This window comes from Dermacentor silvarum, chromosome 2 (assembly GCF_013339745.2).
Source record: "Dermacentor silvarum isolate Dsil-2018 chromosome 2, BIME_Dsil_1.4, whole genome shotgun sequence".
NCBI lineage: Eukaryota > Metazoa > Arthropoda > Arachnida > Ixodida > Ixodidae > Dermacentor > Dermacentor silvarum.
The window spans coordinates 88,541,133-88,566,027 of NC_051155.1; the positions used below are offsets into that span (position 1 = coordinate 88,541,133).

General features: G+C 50.0%; 1 protein-coding gene across 1 annotated transcript in view; it reads right to left on the reverse strand.

Moving 5' to 3' along the window:
* The window catches only part of LOC125943479 (uncharacterized), a 69,692-nt gene extending 45,084 nt beyond the window's left edge, over window positions 1-24,608 (reverse strand). The window contains exons 1-5 of the mRNA XM_049662812.1: window positions 24,575-24,608; window positions 11,279-11,449; window positions 8,374-8,406; window positions 2,804-2,956; window positions 494-726 (exon numbers count right to left, since the gene is read on the reverse strand). Of these exons, the coding sequence (XP_049518769.1) occupies window positions 494-726; window positions 2,804-2,956; window positions 8,374-8,406; window positions 11,279-11,449; window positions 24,575-24,578 (594 nt within the window). The 5' untranslated portion in view covers window positions 24,579-24,608. The remainder of the gene's footprint in view (window positions 1-493; window positions 727-2,803; window positions 2,957-8,373; window positions 8,407-11,278; window positions 11,450-24,574) is intronic.
* Window positions 24,609-24,895: the final 287 nt, after the last annotated feature.

Genomic DNA, 24,895 nt, shown 5'->3' on the forward strand with positions numbered 1-24,895 from the left:
GTCACAATCAGCTTACAAGAAAAATCATTGAATGGAAAGCTATCATAGGGCTTCGCCATGCATGTGTAAGCTCACCTACATTTACGCGTCAAAGCAATAAATTGGCGTATCTCTGACTGCCGCCACATGCTGTCTGAATATGTATTTACATGGTGATTTAGTTTTGTTGTTTAATTTTTTGTTCTTGTCTTTTCATGTCACGCGATTCGCTGATTGTATAAGTATATAGCCGTCTGAGTCACCAAATAAACCACCAGTTGGAAGTTATCGCTCACCCTGTTCACCGGTCCTTTTCTTTACCCCTTCTACCTTCCTTGTTGCTCGTTCTGAGCTGCGCTGCAAGCTTCACAGACATAACGTACTCTTTGTGTATGGAACTACAAGAAACAAAAAGCAACTCAGACAAACAAACAATTTCTCTCCGTCTTCACATTTAGGCAGGGGGAAGCCAATACACTATTTTCCTACAGTTCAAAAATCTACTGAGGCTTACGTTCGCGTCCGCAAACACTTGCTGCAAGTCGCTTTCGTGGAGGTGCCTGTCTGCAAGCACCACGCCGTGGGCGTTCGTGTCCACCACTAGCTGCACCAGGCCGCGCACGACGGCACGCGGGTCGAGCCCACTGTCGGGCGTAAAAGAGTGCAACACACTGCGCTGGACGAGCAGGAGCAAGGCACCGTTGGCAGCAACGCGAATCCTGTTCACCACCTCTATCTGCTGGGCCACTGCGACGCCGCAGATCATGATTGTGAGTACTGACTGGTGCTGCTGCTGCTGATGAAATGATGATGATGATAATGATTGCCGATCATGATTGGTTTGTTGTGGATTGGGGTAATTTTAGTTACCTGCTTTATGTTTCTTCGTCCCAGCACACCTTCCCTGTCATGAATGATCAATCTATGAATATTGGGTTCAGCATCCCAAGGTTTAACGTGCACCAAAGCTCACTAACGGGTCTGTCTTTGCGTTCCACATCACATGACTGCGTGTTCACTGCGCTCATGAAACGAACTCGGGACAGAGTTTTGAGGCGACTCCGGGTTGGTAAAAATTCTGGAATCATTCCACATTTTCAAACACTCGGAACGGAATGATGGTGCCAGACGGGCATATCGAATGGTAATGAAATGGGAGCCCGAGATTTTGGAATGAACCTTGGAGTGGAATGGGCTATGCATAGTCCTGAAGCGCTACACGTTCACTTTAAGCTAGATGCAAAGTGGGTAACGTTGCGAATTAGATTAAACTAGATCTGGCCAATTTATTACATATCTCACTTGTTACTCAATACCGGCTGTTTTACTATCTACCCATGGGTTACTTGTACTGCTGCAGTGATTATAAGCAACAAAGTATTCCACACTTCTGCAGACCCGGTAACATGTCTATGTTATGAGGTTTTAGCGCATTTAAAGACAGTAACATTTATTTCTGCAAAAGATCACGCACATCTTCAGCAAAGTGGTTGACGTTATCGTTACCAGTTCTCTCGTCTTCACATTTCTGCAAAAGATCACGCACATCTTCAGCAAAGTGGTTGCGTATCGACCATCTCTACCATCCCCACCATCATCGCCATCACCGATCACCCTTTCAGCAGTGGTGACGTTATCGTTACCATCTTACATCCCCACCATCATCGCCATCACCAGATCACTCTCTTCAGCAAGTGGTTGACGTTATCGTTACCATCTCTACCATCCCCACCATCATCGCCATCACCAGATCACCCTCTTCAGCAAGTGGTTGACGTTATCGTTACCATCTCTACCATCCCCACCATCATCGCCATCACCTGATCACCCTCCCATGAAAAGAAGTGAAAGAATTGGAATAGAGATGTGAACTGCCTTAGTTACTGTTTCTCTACAACACTGTGCTTTGAATACTAACAACTTGTTTTATACAGGGAAAGTGAGCCGCATGAATTCATGACAGGAATAATGCACGGAAAAATCAAACACGCTAACAGAGGAAGTGGAACTGAACTGCCGACTGCTACATAAAATTTCTTTAAATATGCACTATAAGATATCCGTGCAGGAGCAACACTTTGAATACAAGGGCAAACGCTTTGAAGCAGCATGAAAATTAACCAAACTCCTGTTTTCTTGAAAACTGTTTCTGATCACACTGTTTCTGATAAAGCACAAAGATAAAGCACCTAGTCGCGGTAATGTAGATTTTAAAAATTTTATGTCAGTTCAGCTACAGCGGTGGTGAGAAAATTAGAGATCGCGCCAACTGTGATATAAACTAAATGACATCAGCGTCTGAATACCTTTTTTTTTTTGGATGACAAGCCTCTAGACGACCAATCTGGCTGGTGCTGACAAACTCTAAGGGCAATTCGAAGGAAGTATTTTGCCTCAAACAGCTATGTATGCATAGATTTATACATCACATCAAGGAAGGAAGCGCAAGCTTTAGACGCTAATCATTACCAGGACAACGCTCAAGCCAGATTGAAATATTTGGCGCCCACGTGATGTAATTCTGCTTGTTGAAAGGTGGTCACCATATGTTGAGAGTCTGGATCTTATTCTATCCGCCCTCTTTGAGAGTGGATAAATTTCTGCTTTGGGGTTCAGATTATTTCTACCAACCTCGTGAAAAAGATTTAACAAATATTTTAGCCTTGCAACCTCGCTACGGAACTTGAAAACTTGCACTACGGAACTACAGAAACATGCACACAGCAGCACATTTCTGTTTACTACTGGTCTTTTGAAAAGTTTTTGTCGATAAAACGGTGGATGTCGCAGTAGCGGGTAGACCTAACTTTCCAGCAAATCTCACGGGAAGTGATGTCGACCGTGGCCATGTACGAGTAGACAGGGTGGGGCCGCGCCGGGTTTGTGGCAAACTCCACAATGAAAAAGTCGCAGGCGTCGGGTGTCTGCACGGACAGGAACTCGGCTGCTCCCGTCTGGCACAGCAGTCCGGTAATGTCTGTAATTCATGACACGTATGCTCAGCATCTCAAGAGGTTGAGTAACTTAAACACACCAATGCCTGTTTTTCAAGGACAAGCACCCCACTCACGACCTTAAAGGAACAATAAAGCATCATATTGGGTTAGATGAGTTCAAAAGAATGCGCAACTGTAACACCAAATAGCTGAGTCTTACCTAAAGCGATGACTAGCTAAGATAGAAAGAACGTACAAACGAGATACTGGTGGCACCTGTACTTTAGTGATTATCACTGCGTGAACATAGTAATCGGTTATGTTCGGTCCGGAATAGCTTTGTGATAAGAGAGACCTGGGGCGGTATTCTGTAAGAGTCCAATTAGTGGACTGTCCATTTCGGCTGTCACTGATTGGCTCCTGCTTGATGTGCCGGAAAGTGCTAGCCAGTCTCCTTCCTGCACGTCAAGCAGCAGCCAATCAGCGACAGCCGAAATGGACAGTCCACTAAGTAGACTCTTACAGAATACCGCCCCTGCTTACACACAAAAGAACCGAAGATTCAGCCTACCGACCTTTGAAGAATTTTTGCAAAAAACGGCTCGAGCAACCAATCTTCAAAATCTGTTGTGTTGCGTGAACATGTCGACGGAGCAATCTAGATGCAAGATGACAAAAAGAATATTGGCTTTCGTTTTTCTTAGTAAGCTTTCCGAGGCAAAAATTAGAAATCAAGTTTTTAATGTCTGCATTAGTGCTCTATACTAATGTTATGTACTAACTCTTTTGCGTTTCTTGAAAGACAGTGCCAATCGGCCTAGCCTTCAATGGATGAAAAATCACAGAGCACATATCAAATCCATTCTCAGGAATATCACAAATCCAGACACAATTGTAAGCTGCCACTTCCCCTTTCAAAGCATCTACTAAGTCACGTCATAAATTTTCACTACTAGTCCCAATAAGCTAAATGTTATTGCAAGAATCGTACTGCTTTCAGGCATAAACAATTCTACCTGACAGCCTTTGTAGACTTCCCTGTCCAAGTAACGCCAAAATCTGCGAAAGCATTTCGAAATCATAGAATGCCACACATTGCGGTCCTCAGTGAACAGGTTAAGCTAATCAATATTGGAAATTTCAAGAATCAAATAGTACTTACTGTTTGATTCGCGAGTTCTATATTTGGTGTTCTGGTATATTAATTACTGTTCGTGTATAAGAGATAAGATTTATTGTTGTTTTTTGTTATTTTTTGTTGTCCAGAAGGTGAAACACGCGCAAACTATGGCTATTCCAAATGATTCCGCTGAAGGGGAGCCGAAGTCGTTGCGCAATGCAATGATTGGTCACGCATCGCCTGACTATATAATTTCTGCTCAAAACGCTCCAATCATTTATTAGCAATGACTCACTTTTAGGTAGCTTAGGAATGTTTCTACGATTTATGCACAAAAATATTATTTGGGCGCTCTCACCATGTTTGTCTCTTTAAAGTGATGGGAGGTGATTTAGTATTATCTACAACGACCAAAACACTCACGTTCATTCGGTGACACGACTTGTTTTTCGTACTGCCATTGTGACGATAATTAGATACAATAACAATTCAGTTGTTTCTCCTTAGCAAGTGTACCTCTCTTGAACGTTATATCATGGTGACCGAAATACGGGAAACGTGCCATGATGCGTCCTTCATTAGAGCGCTATACAGTAACCGAGACTAAGGCCTTGCATTGACGCATCGGACAGTATTACAAAGAAAATGGTACCATAACGGTTACATATCCAATTTCCTTGGTTTGTTACCCTGTGAGCGCTCTAAACAGCACCTTAGAGACCACGGAAGACTCTTACTTTTCAAGATGCGCTTTGCATTGGACGTGCAGTTTCATTAATTCATCACGATCCGAATGGTTTCGTATTTATTCTTGCTCACATTTTTAATCGTTACACACTTTCCACGCATTCGCTCTACAAATAATGTATTAAAATGGGAAAAAGGAAGCTGAATCAAGTCATACGCTAACGATGTTGCCTGTACCATAACTGTTAAGAGTTAATCTTGTATGGTAGCACTCGTTGCCCTGGCAGTCGCGGTGGCTGTGACATTAACACGTATAGCAGTGCAGGGAAGTACCTGTGAGCTAAGCGTAAGCGCGCTTGTATTTCTTATGGCATTAGTAAGTCCCACGTATACTATACATTGAAGACTCAGAATAAAACGAGCCTAAAAATTCATCAAAGCGGCCTTTAAGATGAGCGTACTACGCGAAATTAGACATAATATGATGAAAACCCGATGGGCTTTCTATTACATTTTTTTTTCGTTTGTACGTTCGTACAGCAGTCGTCTCACGTGTGTTTTGGTGATAGGAGTACATGTTTTAAATGATCATTCAGTGTTGCAAGATTTTCTCTGCATAATTGGTTCTGAACCGTTCTACAAAAGAGTACAACACCAAGTGAATGATAAGCTCGCTACAGGGAAATAACCCAAGCGCCAACAATAGCACCTCCATTTCTATTAGCCCCCCTCTGTGCACCTTACAAACAATGGGCTACCTTAAAAGCCCTTTATGATGGTCCAGTTGGTGCATATAGACGTTTTCACGAGGGCGCTTCCGACGGTCTGGCGTGGAGAGTATGTGTCAGTGTTGCCTGTTCGGTCTGGACTGTGAGCTTGCCTTGCGCTTGCATTGCGGAGTGGTAGCTTTCCTTCGATGTTTCCGTTTATTTTTCTCACGAATGACTTACGCTCGTAAATAATGGCATATATACTCATCAAAAGGCTACAGGCCAGCACTGTGCAGTTTATGGGTGCACAAACAACCAGCGGAAAATAACGATTTTGAGGAGTATAGTGTGTCCACAACACAGCACTCCGCGAGACCACTGCCGATGTGATATGTTAACGTTTTGCCGGTTTCCTGCATCACCTGAGGACTTGGCATTTCAGTCTAATGTGAACCAATGCACACATCAGTAAAATAACGCATTTTGGTAAACTTTTTTCGGCACACGTCCCAATAGGTTGCGAGAATTGTCAGCTCTTCGATGCAATATTTTCTCGTATGTAGTAGCAGAGGCTACATTTGTTATTCTTTCAAACACGACTTCATTCCACTGCCTAATACGGGGGCCACACGGCGCACTTTTTATCGTGATCGAGGCCGATCTGGGTCGAATTTCTTGGTCGCGATTGGCTTCTTTGCTCAATCTGCGGAAGGGAGCCAATCGCGGTCGAACATTCTGATCCAGATCGGTCTCGATCGCTATCAAAATGACCGTGTGACACCGGTATAACACAAATTGAAGCACTCTGCGAGAGAACTAGTCGGTAAATACACTTCGCAACGATCTGGAAAAATCGTGTCCTATGGAAGATGTATGCAGACCCTGTGTCCACCAAAACATTGTCTCTGCGTTCACACGCACCCTGCGCGGCCCTGCCCATAAAGTTAATAATTTCAACAGTGTGGTGCTGCATCGAGCTCACCCATCTTTGAGCGTTGTCTATGTGCTTGGGCAGCAAGAGAATGCAAAAACGAACGTGTCAACCTCATCAGCGCGGCCTAGCGCCAGTGCTAGAGTTCGGGAACCGTAATGCGCTAACTGTGCATGGAGTAGAAACGCGCTAAATGAGCCCGCGCAAGTTAGAACGTAAAAAATGGTATTCGCATGGGTACGCGCGGACAATAGCATCATACTTTCAAGAATAACAGGAACGAAAAAAATAAATTATTCGCACAGTCGATCAAGTGAAATACTTACGTGCGTGCAGTGACCGCTTCGCTGACCACTAAGCGCTTTTCACTCACGGTCAGTAGTGGTTTGCAGTCATACGCATATGTATTTATTCGACAATTGTCAAGAGTTGAGATTACTTTATTATGAACATTGCACAGAAACTAGAGAAAGAGCAGAGATGGCCCTAACGCTGCAATATTATTGGCGTATTTCGCTTCAGAGATAGCTAGCGCACACGAACAATTCTTTCCGTACGCGATATCTTCAATACAAACTTCGCGCACGATCTACGTTAAGGTTCACCGTGAGCGAAGCTTGTTCCAAATTGAGACATTCGAAAGAAAAGCCATTCCAGGTAAACAAACGTAAAAAATAGGTAAACAAATATATCTTTATAACAAGTCATGTTATAATCCCTATTGGGATTGACAGTATGTATAAATAAATAACTACTAAATACTAAAAATAAAAATATAGCACCTGGGCTGTATCAGTTGCGCTGGCATCTGTGATCACTATCGCGCGTCGGTTCGCTGCAGGTACCACGCTGCTCGATCGCCACGCTTATGCTTTGACATTTGGTTATAAGCACCCTGCATTGCACCAGATCCAATAAATTTCGCATGATTGAGCTGTTCAGTTGCGTCGGAAGCGTATGGAGTAACCACCGCATATCTACCAACCACTGACACGCGTCGTCGGGCCGCCGGCGCCTGGTTCTAAGCATTGCCCGACACCTACGTACGCGCCTGCTTTCGCTAAATGAGGCAACCCTCAACCGCGAAACCTAATGGTGATCAGATTCAATCGACGATACGGTCACATGTGTCCAGAAATAACAATGAAATATACCGCTGATTAGCACGCCAGGTCTCGACGAAGCAGACGCGAGTGCCGCCGCTACCGACGACGAAACACCACATCCACTGGCTGGGCTTGCTGGTGCCATCGCACACCACACTGAGCGCTCACGCGAGCACGTGAAACATGTAACAAGTCAAGCCGCACAAGACAAGCGAAACGGAAGAAAACAATCGAAATAATGCGCGGCGAAGATCACACAACCGAAGTGCGGCCGGCCTGCTCTCGCAAGGCGCACAGTCCAAAATGGTGGCATAACATGTTCTGACGCTAGACGTCGCCCGCGTCGGCAAATGGCGCTGCTCAAACGTCGGTTTGTGAAAAGGTCTATACTTGACATACTAAACAGGCGCATGTACACGCACGCCTGCACGCTAATACGCCAACGCAAACACGGGAACACAGTGACATCCCCTGACCGTTCCTTGTGTGTGTGTGTGTGTGTGTGTGTGCGTGCGTGCGTGCGTGCGTGCGTGCGTGCGTGCGTGCGTGCGTGCGTGCGTGCGTGCGTGTGTGTGTGTGTGTGTGTGTGTGTGTGTGTGTGTGTGTGTGTGTGTGTGTGTGTGTGTGTGTGTGTGTGTGTGTGCGTGCGTGCGTGCGTGCGTGCGTGCGTGCGTGCGTGCGTGCGTGCGTGCGTGCGTGCGTGCGTGCGTGCGTGCGTGTTGAAGATGAGGGTACTGCGCGGGTCACATAGTTGCCCGTTGAGCTGTGCTTTGTCTATCTTTCTAAGTGTGTTAATTTTGCGTTAGAAAGATTGACTGGCATGTACCAACACAATGACATTTCCACCAATCAGTAGTATATCTCATTCAACTGGAGGGAAGTGAATGAACAAAAATACACTCACTTTTCCTTTGGTACCTTGCATTGAAAGGTCTGTCTGAAATGTAGTAATAATATATCCTTTTGTATGACCCAACAAGAACGGAAGCAAACAAACTTTCAAACAACCGCAATACGCCATCTGGCATTGAAGGAAACAAATATAATAGGAGAAATCTGTTTTTCTTTAACTGCATGTGCTAATACTTAAAAATAAAGGGTCATATTTCATAACCTTTCCTTTTTCATCAAGGAGAAAGTAAATGAAACTCGAAAGAGAACAATGGGCCTTCCCCACTGAATCCACTACATTCACTTGACGCGTAGGTTTTTTTTTTTTTTTTGAGCAACGGTACTTTCTTTGGATTTTTATATACTCCCCCACAGATGTTTATGGACAGCAGGATATTACAGTATATTCAGTTTCCAAGAAGTTTCTGACCATAGCCAGTAAAACCGTCCTACGCTGTTTTTTCACACATTCGTAGTTGACCGTTGTGTACAGGCTAGTAAAGCCGGAAAACACTGCAGGCTGCGAAACAGAATACAAGGCTGTGTTCTGTGACTGCGGATATATTCGGCTTTTTCCCTGATCTAGCGGTATGTAAACATTTAGAGTTTGCTGCACGCTTATCAACTAGAAATAGCAGCTGGACTAGTAAACACGAATTCTTTGCCACGAACCTCGCGATACACTGAACGCGCACACAAAGAAAAAAAGTCAGTGAAATAATAGCACGAACTTCGAACTCAGTTTACTTAGAATCCATAAGTTTTTGCTACGCGATATGACCGCATACTCCTCGGAGCATAATAGCACAAAAAGAAAAGAAACATCAACAAAGGAGCACACTTAAATCCCATGAATATCCCGAACAATATTCAATGCAACAGTGTAGCCCTAATAGTTACAAGCTTCGATCTCTTTTTTGCTTTCTGCATTTGAGGCCCTGTTCTGTAGCCACCTACGTGTATTTTTATGAAGTAATATTCGTCAATAAAATTACACAATTACGCGACTGCTTTCAAAGCGCTATAAAGGTCGCGTGTTGGCGTTAGTGCGAGCATAGCCGCGTTCGATTGGGCCTCACGAAGCCGGAATGCTGCTACAAGCAATAAAGTTTAAGTTCTGTATTACGATACCTGTGTAGTGCTTCCTGAAAGCTCTGAAAATGTTTTAGAAGATACGATTAGTTATCGTATCGAGGGCGCGATTTGTTGCTTAGACAACTCAATGCACCGTTTAATAACTATTAACATAATAGACTATTAACATAAAACCTGTCACCTCCAATATGTGAAGCCACGCGCAACTGAAATCATTTATAAGTTGGGGAAAATGTGAATATAATCACGATCCCATAGACATTCTACCACGTAGTTTTCAGTCGAGGTTGTTTAACAAGTTTTTATATATTTACGTTTCACTTTAGAAAAGGATGTTATACGACACTGGTTCGAGTGACGTTGCTGAAGTGAATTCTCCGACTGAGCAAGGCAGTTCACAGAAATTGCTCTGTAGCATAACGAATGTAAGGTTAGCAAGGCGTAACAGAATACACAATTATTAACATAAATATCTTGCCAGAGGGCGTTCTTGAAAAGCGCGCGTCAGAGGAAATAAACCTGAATTTATACGCTGCTGTATCCCATTCACAAGAATCAAGCAATGGCATCGAGAATAACAAAAAAAAAACAGTATGACGGACCTCACAGCGATGGTGCACTAATTATGCAATTATGTGATCTCATTCGGGATTCACAACACCGCAGGAACAAGAGAATCTGCGACAAAACCTACAACAATGTTTTGCGCGGGAGAAAATGAAATCATGCTACACGAGATGAAAATTATCGCACATGAAACAGGCAATATATTTTTGCACTCGGTAAGTATTCGCGTAGAGGTATTTGTCTTTTTAATGGTGATTTTTTACTGGTGAAGACGTGAAGATATTCTTTGCTTCCATTGAGCAACACTTGCTGGCGTTCCTATAGCATTTATTTGTAGTCCTGCGCCTCCTTGTACATTAAAGATTTAAAAAAGCCGACTGAACAAATGAAATAAAGTGGGCATGACTTTGCATCGAGCGCTTCTGAATGCAGTTCGAATAGTACATTCTGGGAGCTCCGGAATATCACCAGCTGGCGATTTTTAATCTAAACCTCATGCACGGCCGACGGGCGTTCTTGAATTTGGCCCCTCGCGAGACGCATCCGCTGCAGCTGGATTTTGATACCGCGACTTCATGCCGCTTCATAGCCGCTAAGCCACCACGGCAAGTCGCGGTCACAAGGACCGACAACTTACCAAAATATGTCATAAAATTTCACAGCAAATGAAAACAATCAGCTTTTTGCTAGCACAATCAAACCGGATGTTGAGAGGTTTAATTGGGACATTGGATTTTTTATGCTAGCAGATAGTCACATACGTAAAACTGCAATGCGGGTGTACGAACCATGAATCCGAGGTAGTAATGTTTGCCATTGTTGCCTGGCACACTTTCCTGCCGAACCTCCTCAAAGAGACGATTTGTAGGGAGATATCAAAGGCGCATCTATACTACCGCATAAACAATTCAACAGCTCCGAAAGGACGAGCCACATCCGAGTGGCCTTGATAAGCAAGATCTAAATTTTTAAAAGCAGGCGATGCGCTTAGCCGTTTCTCTTTCAGGCCAGGGCACAATCGCTATCGTACACTCATGTCTCTTTCCAGCATAGTTATACGTAATCACAGTCATGACTTTAAATGAAAAGTAAAAGTGCTCCACCGCGTTTTTTTTTTTTTCTTGTCACTGTACTATAGGACGGCGCAATTTGTACAGAGGTTTTCCGTAGTCCTTAAAGGAAGGTAATTTCCTGGTCCCGTTTAACGTAGACGCTGTAGGGCCTTAAGTGAATAGTATCGTGACCTGTACACTTACACGTAGTCGTTGTCATATTAGGCGTCGTTATCGCTGCTGGTGTTGTTGATATCACTCGCATTGCTGGCGTTGTTTCGGAAGTCGGCGTTAACTTGGACCCCTCGCTAGTCGACGCCTCAGTGGTGCTCGGTTCCGTAATGTGAGACACCATGCCACTGGGTGGATGGTGGCCTTGAAACAAATGGAAGTAAGAGTCATTTGAGTGGAGCGATGTCCTTGATACTCTACGAGTGCCGCAGCACAACTATTTTGTTACGGGGAAATATGTAGCAAAGGTGATTCATTTACACCATTTGCAAGCAGGCTAAAAGCGGAGTCGCAACAACAAAGGCGGCGGACCAAAGACACCACTTCGACCTCATCTGGTCAACGATCATCATCATCATCAGCCTATATTTTATGTCCACTGCTGTCTTACGCTAGCGTATTCCAACTTTCGCCTGCAAATTTCCTAACTTCATCACCCCATCTGGTTTTCTGCCGACCTCGACTGCGCTTCCCTTCTCTTGGTATCCATTCTGTTACCCTAATGGTCCATCGTTTATCCATCCTACGCATTACATGGCATGCCCAGCTCCATTTCTTCAGCTCAATGTCAGAATATCGGCTATCCCCGTTGGTTCTCTGATCCACACCGCTCTCTTCCTGTCTCTTAACGTTAGCCCTAAGATTTTGCGTTCCATTGCTCTTTGTGCGGTCCTTAACTTGTTCTCGAGCTTCTTTGTTAACCTACAAGTTTCTGCCCCATATGTTAGCACCGCTAGAATGCAAGGATTCTACACTTTTCTTTTCAACTATAGTGCTAAGCTCCCAGTCAGGATTTGGCAAGGCCGGCCGTATGCACTCTAACCCAGTGATATTCTTCTGTGAATTTCTTTCTCATAATCAGGGTCCCCTGTGAGTAATTGACCTAGATAAACGTACTCCTTTACAGACTCTAGAGGCTGACTGGCGATCCTGAATTCTTGGTCCCTTGCCAGGCTATTGAACATTATCTTTGTCTTCTGCATATTCATCTTCAGCCCAATTCTTACACTTTCTCGATTAAGGTCCTCAATCATTTTCTGTAATTCGTCTCCATTGTTGCTGAATGGGACAATGTCGTCTGCAAACCGAAGGTTGCTGAGATATTCGGCGTTGATCCTCACTCCTAAGTCAACTATACACTTCAGCAACTTCTACATCCACAGGACAACTAACTCATAACAGTACCCTCTGGCGGTGAAAGCACTGACTCGGTGCAGGTGAACGGCCACTACATGAAAAAAACTAGTACACCAGGTATTACGGGTTTCCCGGGACACGATACGGCTTGAGGCAAACAACGTCTAAAATGTCCGTTCGAGGATTAGCAGATGATAACCAAGGCTGCAGGGGCGCTATAACGTAAAATGATTCCAAACTGTTTTGATTCCAATTTCAGCAATCAGCCTCCACGATTGGTCAAAACATTTTCGGGCCACTCCCATCTTCGCCTGTCCGTCACGCGACGTCAGGAAAACCGCGATAGCTCCCTATCTGATATAACGTGTACACACTGATTCTGCATGATTAAACCACACAGAAGAAAATCATTCCTGATTCGACGCCTTTTCACCATTAGCCCTCTGCTATAGGTCCAATGTTTTCTGGCTACGCCCACTTCGCCTGTCTGTCACGCGACCTCACAAAACAGCGAAAACTCACCTCGCCAAAGTGAAGTGTACGCGAAAAAGTGCAATATTATGCCGAACAAAACTGAAAATTTTTCCGAATAGCCACAGACTGCCCCGTTCCGAAAGGAATGGAAGATGGCTGCCCGCCAATCGCTCAGGCCCTCGCTACTCGCACCTGCCGGTGAGCATGTATTTATTTGCGCATAATAAACATTTTTGCGTGGCAGTAAAACGTTATCGAGCCCTTTCACCATGCATACGACATCACTCTCCCAACTCTTCCTTGCTGAGGATCTGTTTTAGCGGCATTCTCATCCATCCGTTGCACGCCGCCGCGATTTTCGACCAGCCACCGCAAGCTAAGTAAGGCGAAGCGGACCAATCGGAGAAGCCGGCACCACCTTCTTCGTGCGGTTATCTCTTTTCACTGTGCTGGATAGGCTCCATCGAAACCCTTTCCACTAGAGCGTGCTCCTCGCCTCTTGTCAGCCCATTAGATAAGAAAAACTGTTGAGTGTAGACAATGTTATTGGCTTTGAAAGCGAACAAAGGTGACCTCCTATAAACGAGGAGAGTGTTTGATTGGGTTGTTCAGACAGTGATGCGGGTCACCGCCCGATGCTTGCGAAGGTGGTTACGTAAATTTGACGTCAGGAGTTTGGAATCTAAACAGTTTGGAATCATTTCACGTTATAGCGCCCCAGTTGTGAAATTTCATAACTGACATTAGTCACTTGGCGACGATGCCCTTTTCAATCAACCCAGTGTGGCCAATCGCCCCTGTGGATACGACTCATATTTTGAGCCAACAACAACACACCACATCGCCCTGTATACTGGAAGAGCAGTTTTATTTCGATAGCAATTATATGGACACTCCAAGCGAATTTCTGCTGCCGGCGGCATCGCCGCCATCGCCGTGAGCGTCCGTATAACGTCCAACGGCGATAAAATCTTCGCCGTGCGCCATATGCTGTATGTGCGAGTGAAAGCGCGCGAGGGACGGGCGCTTTCGCGGGGAGCGAAAGCACGGCAGTGAGCAAACGCGACTTCTTCCGTTGCGCAAAATGCCATGGGGTGGACGGGATCCCTGGGAGGGAGAGGAGGCGACGTTTAGCTGCGTCGGCGTCGGATTTCTGCCGGATTTCTGCCGTCGGCGTCACCGTCGCCATCGCCGTCGTCGTCGCCGTGAGGTTCCGTACAGATAAAATCTTCGCCGCGCGCCGTATGCCCCAGCGGAAGCGTGCGGGGACGCGCGCTATCACGGAGAGCGAACGCACTCAATCTCCCACGCGCAAGCAAGGAAGCGGAAAGCCAGCGCCGGAGGGAGCAGGGGGGGGGGGGGCACTTTTCTGCCAACAACCGCGCTCGTCGCTCGTCCGCACAGTCTCTTATCTCTCCCACGCGCAAGAGCAAGGAAGCGGAAAGCCAGCGCCGGAGGGAGCAGGGGGGGGGGGAGCAGGGGCGCACTTCTACGCTGCCAACAACCGCGCTCGTCGTTCGTTCGACCGCGCCATCTCTTATCTCCACACGGCTCTGACCTTTATGCGCCGTGCATGCGCCGCTCAGTTTTCGTTGAAGCGATAGACCGCACGTACCTTTGCCCGCTGCGCGGCGTATGCGCTCGCTGCCAGCGTTTTGACAGTCGTTGGCTGCAGTCATTCAGTGTGATCTATTCATGTTTGTTTGTGCGCGCTCGCACCACGCTTGTTCATTCAGTTAGTAATAGTCGGGCCACATTTTCCAACGCACGCTACACATGCAATGCTGCCCAGATCGACAGTGCAGCACTACAGGTGTGTCCCTTCGCACGCGCTGCCCACGGTAAGCGCTGTGAAACACCACTGTTTCACACGCGCCTTCTCGTGGTCATCGAGTCTCTCTTCATGTCGGTCTACTTACGCCGCAGCACACCTGCTTACTTAATCAGCTCATGTTTACTACAATTCATATTGCTACCAAGGCCTCTCACCTTACTTCGTATGACATTGCTGTGTTGCTATCGCATTCATTGATTCGCCCTTAGGGCGAAACTGTGACATTTTTTTATATAAAAACGTTGCGAGGCGAGAAGGTGGTAAAGACTTCCGACGCTGCTCGACGAGTGTCCCGTTCTGCTCTCATCGAAAACCTCCGAGCCGCCGCCAGAGGCACCGGCAACAGTCACCAACGCCGCGCGCGTTAGGTGCGAACGCGAGCAAAGAGAGAGAGAAAATGACTTTATTGACATTAATCCGGCATGTAGGGGTGGATCAGGCCACGTAGGGCTCCATCAACCCCCTATCTCACTAGACCTCAGCGCGGACCGGTCCGGCGCTAGCTATTAGGAGTTGCCTCCGTTCGCTTTTGCCGGGCCAGGGCCGCGTCGAGCCGCTGGATGGCTTGGAGTTGCGCCTGATGGTCAGGCGAACTGATGTAGTGTTCCATGTCCGGTGGCAGAGAGTCCCGCACGGTTCCCCCCGCACACGCGTCACACCCCCACAGCACGTGGGCTAAGGTTGCCAGTTCTCGCGCACACACACTGCACGTAGCACTTTCAAACAGTCCGGGACACACGTGCCGGGCTAGGGCCGGCGTGAGTACTGTTCCAGTCTGTAGCTGTCGTAAGAGGACCCCCTCACGTCGCCCTAGTCTCGGGTGAGGCCCAGGCAACGCTCGGCGGCCCTCTCGGTACCAAGCGAGGATTCCTCCGTAGTCCAGTAGCGGGTCCGGGTCCAGGAAGTCAGCCTCGTCCGCTTCCGAGGGGCGGGGGGGCGCCGCACGGTACGCGAGCTCACGCGCGACGACGTCCGCCTCCTCGTTTCGGTTGGCCGCTCCTCCTGGGATGACTCCGACGTGAGCCGGGAACCATCGTAGATGGGTTGTGGTTGACTTGGTCCTCGGCAACAGGCTCGCCGCCGGCGTCCCGACGCTCCCGCGGCCAAAGTTGGCGATGGCCGTGCGGGAGTCGCTCAGGATCGTGGTCGCCTCCGGTATGCCGCTCAGCGCCAGGGCGATGGCGGCTTCCTCCGCTTGCTCCGCAGACGTCGCTCGGACGCTGCAGGCGTTGAGTACTTTCCCGTCCGTGGCCCGGACAACCGCTGCCACGTACGTTTTCGGCTTGCGTTGGTGTTTGGCTGCGTCCACGTACACCGCCTTTGCGTCGTCGGCGTATGTTTCTGCCAGCGCTCTCGCCCTGGCCACCCTTCGCTCCTTGTTGCGGTCCGGGTGCACGTTGCGCGGGAGCGGCAGGACCACCAGGCGCCTTGCTACTTGCTTGCTCACCTCCTCCCGCTTCGGGGCTTCCTCACAATAGGATTCGGCCCTTGGCGGGCGCAGGCCGACCCTCTGTAGGATCGCTCTTCCGGCTTTGGTTGTTGCGAGGCGAGTCAGCTGCGTCGTGCGCTGGGCCTCGCTCACCTCCTCCAGGGTATTATGCACTCCTAGTCGAGCCAGGGCATCGTTGCTCGTACTGGCGAGGAGGCCCAGCGCCGTCTTGTGGGCCTTCCTTATTGCAGCGTTGATTTTCTCCCGCTCGTGCCGCAGCCATCCGTGGAACGCGCCGACGTACGAGACGTGGCTCGTCACGAACGACTGCAGCAGTCGCAGGAGATTCGTCTCTCGCATCCCATGTCGTTTGGTGGAGATCTGCTTGACCAGGCGGGTCGCCACTCCCACCTTCGTTAGCAGCCGGCTCAGAGCGGTGTGGTTGCCGTTTCCCGCGTCGAAGTGCATGCCGAGTACTCTGATTCCTCGGACGTGCGGGATGGTGGTGCCGTCTTCGGTCCAAAGCGTGATGTTAGCCGCCTCCTTCTCCGTTGACTTGCGCCAGTGACCAGGAGGTGGCAATACCAGTAGCTCCGACTTCTGCGGAGAGCATCGGAGGCCTGTCCCCCGCAGGCAGTCTTCTATCTGCCAGATTGCCTCTTGCAGTGACTCCTCTATGTGGCCGGTCGTGCCTCCCGTCATCCACAATGTGATGTCATCTGCATATATTGTGTGCTGGACCTGCGGCAATCGGGCAAGGCGCTCGGCCACTGGTATCATGACTATATTAAAAAGAAAGGGGGAGATGACGGCCCCTTGCGGTGTGCCGACGCTGCCCAACCTTCGCTCCTCCAGCTGCAGGTGACCGACGTGGAGGCACGCCGTCCGATTCGAGAGAAAGGCCCGGATGTAATCGTACGTTCGCCGTCCCAGCCCGAGCCTCTCGACCTGTGCCAGGATTGCGGAGTGTAGCACGTTGTCAAAGGCACTTTTGAGGTCGAGGCCTAGGATCGCCCTGCAGTCGGTCTTGCTGGGGGACTCGAGCAGGTCGTGCTGGATCAGTAGCATTGCGTCCTGAGTGCTCAGCCGGGCCCGAAAGCCCAGCATCGCCGCAGGGTACGCGTCGTGCTCTTCCATGTAACTCTGCCAACGGTTGTTTAGCACGTGCTCCAGCACCTTGCCCGCGCATGACGTCAGGGAGATCGGGCGGAGATTCTCAATGCTGGGCGGCTTGTTGGGTTTAGGGATCAATATCGTTCGGGCGGTCCGCCACTGCTTGGGCAGCGTGCCGGAGCGCCAACAGTCGTTGTAGAAATTCGTAAGGGCCGTGATGGCCACGTCGCCAAGGTTTCGCAGGGTCTTATTGTGGATCAGGTCCGGGCCGGCTGCCGACTTGCAGTTCAGCTCTTGCACCGCTCGGCGGACCTCCCATTCTTCTATATCCGCGTCGAGCGCGGGGTTGTCTGTGCCTTCGTAGTCCGGGTGGCGGACTTGTGCGGTGGCCGGGAGATATTGATCAATGAGGCGTTTGCCCACTTCATCCTCGCCGTGTTCTTTGATTGCCGCGTGCAGGATCTGCGCCAGTCTGTGTTGCTGGAACGATTTGCTCTGCGTCTCGTCACGTAAGTGGCGGAGCAGCTTCCACGTACGGCTGGCGTGCAGCTGCCCGTCGGCTTCGTTACAGATGGCATGCCACTGCTGCACGCAGAGCTGCGTGCTGTATTTTTCGATTTCGCGGCCGAGGTGGGCGATGCGCTTGCGCAGTGTTCTGTTGTGCCGCATGCGCTTCCATCGGCGTTGCAGTGATTGTCGTGCCTCGATCAGGTGGGCCAGTCGAGGGTCCATAGTGGGGATCGATTCTTCCGTCTCCACTTCCGTGCTCACACGCGCCACCGCGTCTACCAGGCTGCGCGTCCACTTTTCGAGGTCCTCAATGGTGGGCGCAATCTCCTGCCGGCGGAAGGCGTTCCAATCCGTCAGCTTGTGCTTGCGAGTCGGGGCCTGCTTGCTCCGGACCCGCAGCGGCAATTCCACTTCTATGATGTAATGGTCACTTCCCAAGTTGAGCCCCGTGTTGCGCCAGCTCACCGGTCTGTCATCCGGGAGGTGCACGAAGGCGAGGTCGGGGGTGGTGTCCCTGGTTGCTGAAGTGCCAATTCGTGACGGCCGCTGCGAGTCCGAGAGCAGCTCAAATTCGGCCTCTTCAGCCTCGTCCAGTAGGCTCCGTCCTTTGGCAGTCGTGCGGGGGTAGCCCAGTTCCCTGTGGGACGAGTTGAAGTCACCCGCCACGATGATCGGCATGTCGACGGCTTTTCGCCTGGCTTTCTGGAACAGCGTCCGGAACCGCTGGCTGCGGTGCTGCGGGTTGCTGTAGGCGTTCATCAGACAAACGGACTCTTGCGTCTTCTTACCGACCACGACTTCGGTCGCGCACAACTCCAGGGCCGTGTTGCCATCGAGGAAGCGGTCGAGCTTGATGAGGGTGATGCCCTTGCGTACAAAGGTGCAGACTCCCTGTGCCGCGCCCGTGTTGCTGGTGCGCGCGCTGGGGGGCGATGCGTGAACGTGGTAACCCGGGAGTTTCGGGGTCTCTTCCATATGTGTCTCTTGAATCATGATCACGTCAGGAGGCGCGGCCATGGATTGTACTTGTTGTTGTAGTAGGGCCTTGCGGCACCGGAGGCCGTTGGCGTTCCAGTGCCACACTCTGAGCTTGGCGTTGTTGGCGGCCTTATCCATGGCTGGGCGAGGCTCCGGGAGACGTGTCGCTGCCGTGGCCGAGTTTCCCCATCTCCTCCTGCAGTAGTTGGACCATGAAATGTTTCATTTCCTCGAAGCCCGTGTTGATGCGGGCCTCCTCTCGGGCTTCGAGCTTTGCAAAGTCTGCCTTGACGTCGTTTTTGAAATTCTTCATGGCTGACGCCACGTTGTCGACCTTCTGTGAGATCTCTTTTGTGCACTTGTCTTGCCTGTTTAGGCGCGCGTTGATGTGTTTGAACCGGGCCCCGTAGTTAAGGCCGCCTTGGGTATCCGTGTCCCTAGAGTGAAGTGTCGAGATCGATGAGATGGATTCGGTCTCGTCGTCCCCGGTGTTCATGTTCAGGTGTTCGTCCTCGTCCGACTCGATCACCGAGCTACGGCGGGCCTTCTTCTGGCAAGGGGTCTTGCCTTGTTCCAACGATTGCGGCGACGGTGTTGGCGGTGGCATGACCGGCGTCCCCAGCGGGGTGAACGATGCCGTCTGCTGCGCCGTTCCCACACTCCATGGCGTATCTGATTGGTTTCCGTGCTGTTGCGAAGTGAATCTTGCAATCAGCTCCTTCTGCTGTTTCATAGTCTCCTGTTGTTGCTTCACCGTCTCCTGCAACAGCTTAATCGTGCTCTCGAGCTGCATCATTTTGGATGCAAGCGAGTTGTTCTGCGGCTTTCTCGCCGGCGTGCGCGAGCGCTGGCGCTCCTTCGCGTCTTTTTCGCCCTTGGCTCCGCCTCTGGCGATATCTGACCACAACTTCCGGCCGTCACGTGAGCGACTGCACCGCCTATCGCGACTCTCCGAGCGTCCGCGGCTTGGGGACCGCCCTCGGCTCTTGCTGCGGCTCTTGCGCCGCCCCTCTTGTTTGCTCGGGGAGAGGTCGGGGAATTCGTCTTTTCTAGAAAATCTGGCCTTGCTCTGGCCAGACTTTCCCGCCTTTTCCGCCGCCATCTTGCGCTCGTGTTCGCGCTTCCGAAGCAAGAATGGCGTCTTGAACTTGTTCGTACAGTTTCCCGTGCCGGTGGGATGCGAGCCTCCGCACAGTTTGCAGCGAGGTTTGCAATCCTGCTCGTGATTTTCGCCGGGGTTTGCCTTCCCGCAGGCGAAGCAAACCACCACATTCGGTCGGGGGCACACGTCTCTCCGGTGGCCGACCTGCCCGCATGTTCTGCACACTTCTTTGTGTTGGCGGTATAGCCGACACCTTATTAGCGCGCCGCAGTATTTAACGTAGGACGGGACTTTGTCCCCCTTAAAGAGCACGATCACTGCGTGCGAGTTTCCGATCCGGTGCGCTTCGAGCGCCGTACCGTTGTAGATATTTACAACTTTCGCTCGGATCATTTCAGGCGTTTCGCTGAGCGGGATGCCTCCGATTACGCCCTTCACCGTATTTTCGGGTGCCGCCGCGTAAGCGCACACTTCGTATGCTTGATTTCCAATCATGAGTGCATGGATGGCCGCGTAGCGGCTGACTCTCTCGCCTTCCGGCGTGCTGATCACGATAATGTTTTGTGCAACGTTTGGACAGATCGTGTCCCTCTGTATGTCTTCGAGACTTATTCTCGCCGCACCCGCAATCGCCTGCACGAGCTCCGGCATCATAATCTTGCCCACCAGCAGTCCCCCGCGGGGCCTGACTATCACCTTGCATTCGTCACGTGGCACGTGAGGCATGCGTGCCGTCTTCGCGAAGTTCGCGTTGACTTTCTTGATAATCTGGGCCCGGGTTGGCTGGGCTGCCTTCTTACCGGGCTGGGGTGCCGAAACTTGCTGCGGACTCTCGGCGTTGTTCAGAGTGGCCTTCTTGCCTCGCTGAGTGGCGACCACCCAACCGGCGATGTTTTCTGGGGTCTCGTCGATCGGCGTTCCGGGGACGGCAACCACCATGCGTCCCGAGCTGCGGTCCAAAGTGGGCTGCTGGTCCCGGGCCGGACTCGTATCCATGGCTGAGTGACCCGGCGCCGACATTTCGCACGAAGCGGGGCCACCGGCGCGGTCCGATGCGGCCGAAGCCGTCGCTAAGCCTAGCTGGCCGGTTAGGCCTAGCTGGCTCGCCACTTTGTCCGGCGCAAAACAGGCGTAAAATCCGCAAAAATGGGCGGACTCACCAAAATTTGGGCTCTACGTGCTCCGGGTGTCAAGCCGAAACCGATCGTACCGTTTTGGACGGGCTGGGGTCGAATGGTCCTCCCAAAATTGGCCTCATCGACGGAGCCGACGCGAAGTACGTCCGCTCGATCCGAACGCTCCCTGCAGCCCTTCAACGCGAGCAAAAGGCCGACGGCGTCGACAACAGTTCTGCGCTTTGCCTGGTGCTGCGACATGTCCAAGTTTATACAGCTGATAAAACTGCTATCCTTACTCCGTATCGCTCTCTACTGATGTGCTATCGCGATTGATGCTTCGCCGTTCGGGTGAAACTGCGTCATTTTTTCGAAAAGTGCGACAAGTCGCGCTGGGGACCACAAGAGGAGGCGATTCAGGTACAAAGTAGGTGGTCCTCTGGTGATGGTGATGGATCTAGGACTCGTGAAATCGAGCGCGAGCTGCTTGTCGGGCATGGTCGGCACGGGAAATAGTCTCTCTAGCATAATCAGTGGGTGGGCACCTAGAAGAAGGCACCAGGGTGTCCATGGGTATTGTAGGGTTGCGACCGTATAAGAACGTCATCGATCCCTCTCGACAGAAACTATCTGCTCCGGTCAGTTAGTAGTTGCCGACGAGCCCCGTGCTGGAGTGTGACGTTATGCAGCAAGCCTGGAAATGTTATACGCAAGTCCTGGTCAACGTCAGACTTGCACATAAATGGACAAAATGGTAAGTGTTTGGTTCAGGCCTTGTGTCAAGCCATTCGTCTATGTATGGTTGGCCGTAGTCAGCTTACGTTGCGTCGCGCAGGACTTCAGAACACCATCGATCGCTCTCGACAGAAACTATCTGCACCGCTCAGTTAGTAGTTGCCGACGAGCCGTGGGCTGGAGTGTGACGTTATGCAGCATGAAGTCTGCAATGTCGGTTACATAGCTAGTGGGAAGTGCAAGCATATAATGGGAAAAATCGTCGCATAATCTGTGGCAACGGCGACCGACTTGTTTCCGGAGACGAGTAGGGGAAACTGACCAAGTAAATGGAGGCCGACGAGGTGAACTGACTCGTACGGAATGTCGAAAGGCTGAACATGGCCGGCTTTTTTCAGCGTTGGCAAAGGTCGCACAAGCCCACGTAACGGCGCATTAGGCGCGACATCCCAAGCCAATAGAAACGGCGGCAGGCGTGGTCGTACGTGCGGGACACGCCAAGACCTATCGCCATTGGCGCATCGTGAAGCTGCGACACGATAGCGGAACGGAGGTTGGCCGGAATCACAAGCAGCATGTGAGGACCGTCAGTGAGTGAACTGCGACGATGCACCCAATGCACGGCACAGGAGCGTGTTTGCATTTCGTCCCCATCGAATTAATTACGGCCGTTGCGGCAGGGATTTGATCCCGCAACATCATGCCTAGCAGCGCAACGCCATAGCCGCTAACACATCCGGAAAGTCGCAGTTGCAAGGACCGACCACATACCGAAATATGTCATAAAATTCCAAAATACATGATAACAACAGGCTTTTTGCTATGGGAATCAAACGGGATGTCGAGTGGTTTAAGGAGGATGTAGGCTTTTAAATTCTATTAGATAGTCACATAAAAGTGCCTCTAAACCGCCACATAAACAGCCATTTTACAATCTGTCGTAAAGACAGGGAACCCTTTCGATTGAAAAAGACTATTTCATTAAAAAGAACTAGTCATTAAAAAGGACTATCTACCGTCTCTAGTGATAGTCGACTCTCCCCTTCAAATGGTCTGGGTCTCCGTACGCATTGGGCATGCGCAATGTATCATTGGTGTATGCTGTTATCCATCAGACAGCCGGTCGGAATTTGTTCATTTTTTGCTTTAATGATGCTGTACAGCAGCTGATGTCTCTGTTCCCAAAATGCATATTGCTAGTAGAATGGGGGGACGGGGGGCGCAACGACTTCACCTACTCAGGTATCCAGTGGTTGATATCGTCCTTGAAGGAACATAGCAACAGATCTGAATGTCTTCCTCGTCTTCAAACATTGCACAGCGAATCTTCTCTCCGATATTTTGGTTGTCACAAAAGAGCGCTTAATTCAAGTGCGCGCCGCGTGTCACGCAAGCCAGTGAAAGAACACGCCGGCCCCACGGCAACTTCAACAGAGGGGGCGAGCACATACGCCCCCAATAGCAATGCCAACAACAGCGCCGAAACGTCTAGAGGGGCCCCGACGAAGCGACGTTAACCAGAGAGAGAGAAAGCACACGCGCGCGCCGAGACAGCTTATCACGCGACGAGTCGAGAGAGATAACTACAGCGTGAGCGTTCGCCAACAGCATGAGTCATCACCCCCCCTCGGCAAAGGTCCGACAGCAGCGGTCGAAGGTACGGGAAAAGACGAGAAGCTTCCCAAGCTTTGGCCATGCGACGAGATCACGACTCCGATAGGAAGGTTCGAGAACGCCTGTGGAAGCTATATAACCGCCGTGCGAGAATCGTCAGTAGTAGTTCAAAAGTTCAGTCCGCACCGGTGAAGTGATGTAACGTGAAGACCGAGCGTCTGCGGAAGAAGGGGATTCCCCGGCAAACTAGTCGACGAGTTCATCCACCGCCTGCATTTCCGGAAGAAGTTCCTTCTTCGAGATTTGTCCCGAGCTACGCCGAGACCATCTAACTCCAAGACCAACACTGGTGAATACGATTGGACACTTAGTGTTTTAGTGTTTCTATTCATTTTGTAATTTACGTGTCGGACTCTTAGTGCTTGTCGTTAATTATTTTCTTGTGTTTTGTAAATACCCATCTGATTTGTATTGTGTTGTGTCTAGCCTAAGTGTGCAAGTGTGTGTGTAACTGCCTTGTGTGAAGAATATATTTTGTTGTGTTTTGACAACTCTGGGCTCTGACTCGGTCTTTGGACAGCAACCGGCGTTCGCTGGCGCACCAGAGGGCCCACTCTTAATTGTCCTTGCTTTCGTGGGATTATTTTCGGAAGCTGATAAGTCGGCTTTGGAATTTGGTCCGGCGTCTACGCCTCCTTCATGGGGTCTGTGACTGTGGTCCTATCTTTACTCACGTGACAGCTCCTTCACATCCAGGCGCGACGGGTATTAGCACTCAAGGTGGCCATTTAGCAATGTCAAATTGAAAAAACTCCTCAGACTGCCGACTCTAAGCAACATTAGGCTCCTTCAACCCTTCGAAAGAAGACCATGCCTAAAGAAGTAGGGGTTGGGATGAGAATAGGAATGCCAACGGCGCCTTTTCTTTCATCGTCACAGAAAGCCTCCTCTTCTTGAGCGCGACATTTGTATATTTGGTGCGTGATATTTCGACCACTTGCCACAATCCTGCATTTCACAACGCGCACGGCGCCGTTAACAAATCGTCGATGCACTTATGGAAACGCGAGTAACACATTTCGAACAAGGCACTTGAGATGTCCCGAAAAGCCTTGCTTAAGCCCAGTGGCGTGAAGCACGAGAGCGATATAGAGGTATACACAAATTTCAAGTCAGCGACTGGAACGCCCTTCGCACATTTCTACTCTAATTGCGGTGGTGTACTTACCCATCCGGAAGGTATATGGCTCTGTTGTCGTTTCGGTACCTGCGGACAAAATTATGATACAAATGCTTAATAATTCAGTGGTAGGTTTGGTTTAACGGTCAGGTTTGCAGGGTTCTTCTAATAACGATGCAGAACCATTTTTCTATTTAGGTGAAATGCCATAGACTGACGGACAGGCTTCATATGGTTCCACGTTATCTTGAGCTATAAGTGTCGCTGTTATCGGCCACAGCTGACCACGCATCAGGAAACCGAGCTGACGAGGAAATGAGCGCTGAGTTCAGAACGCGATTGGGGGGGGGGGGGGGGCAAGTACAACCG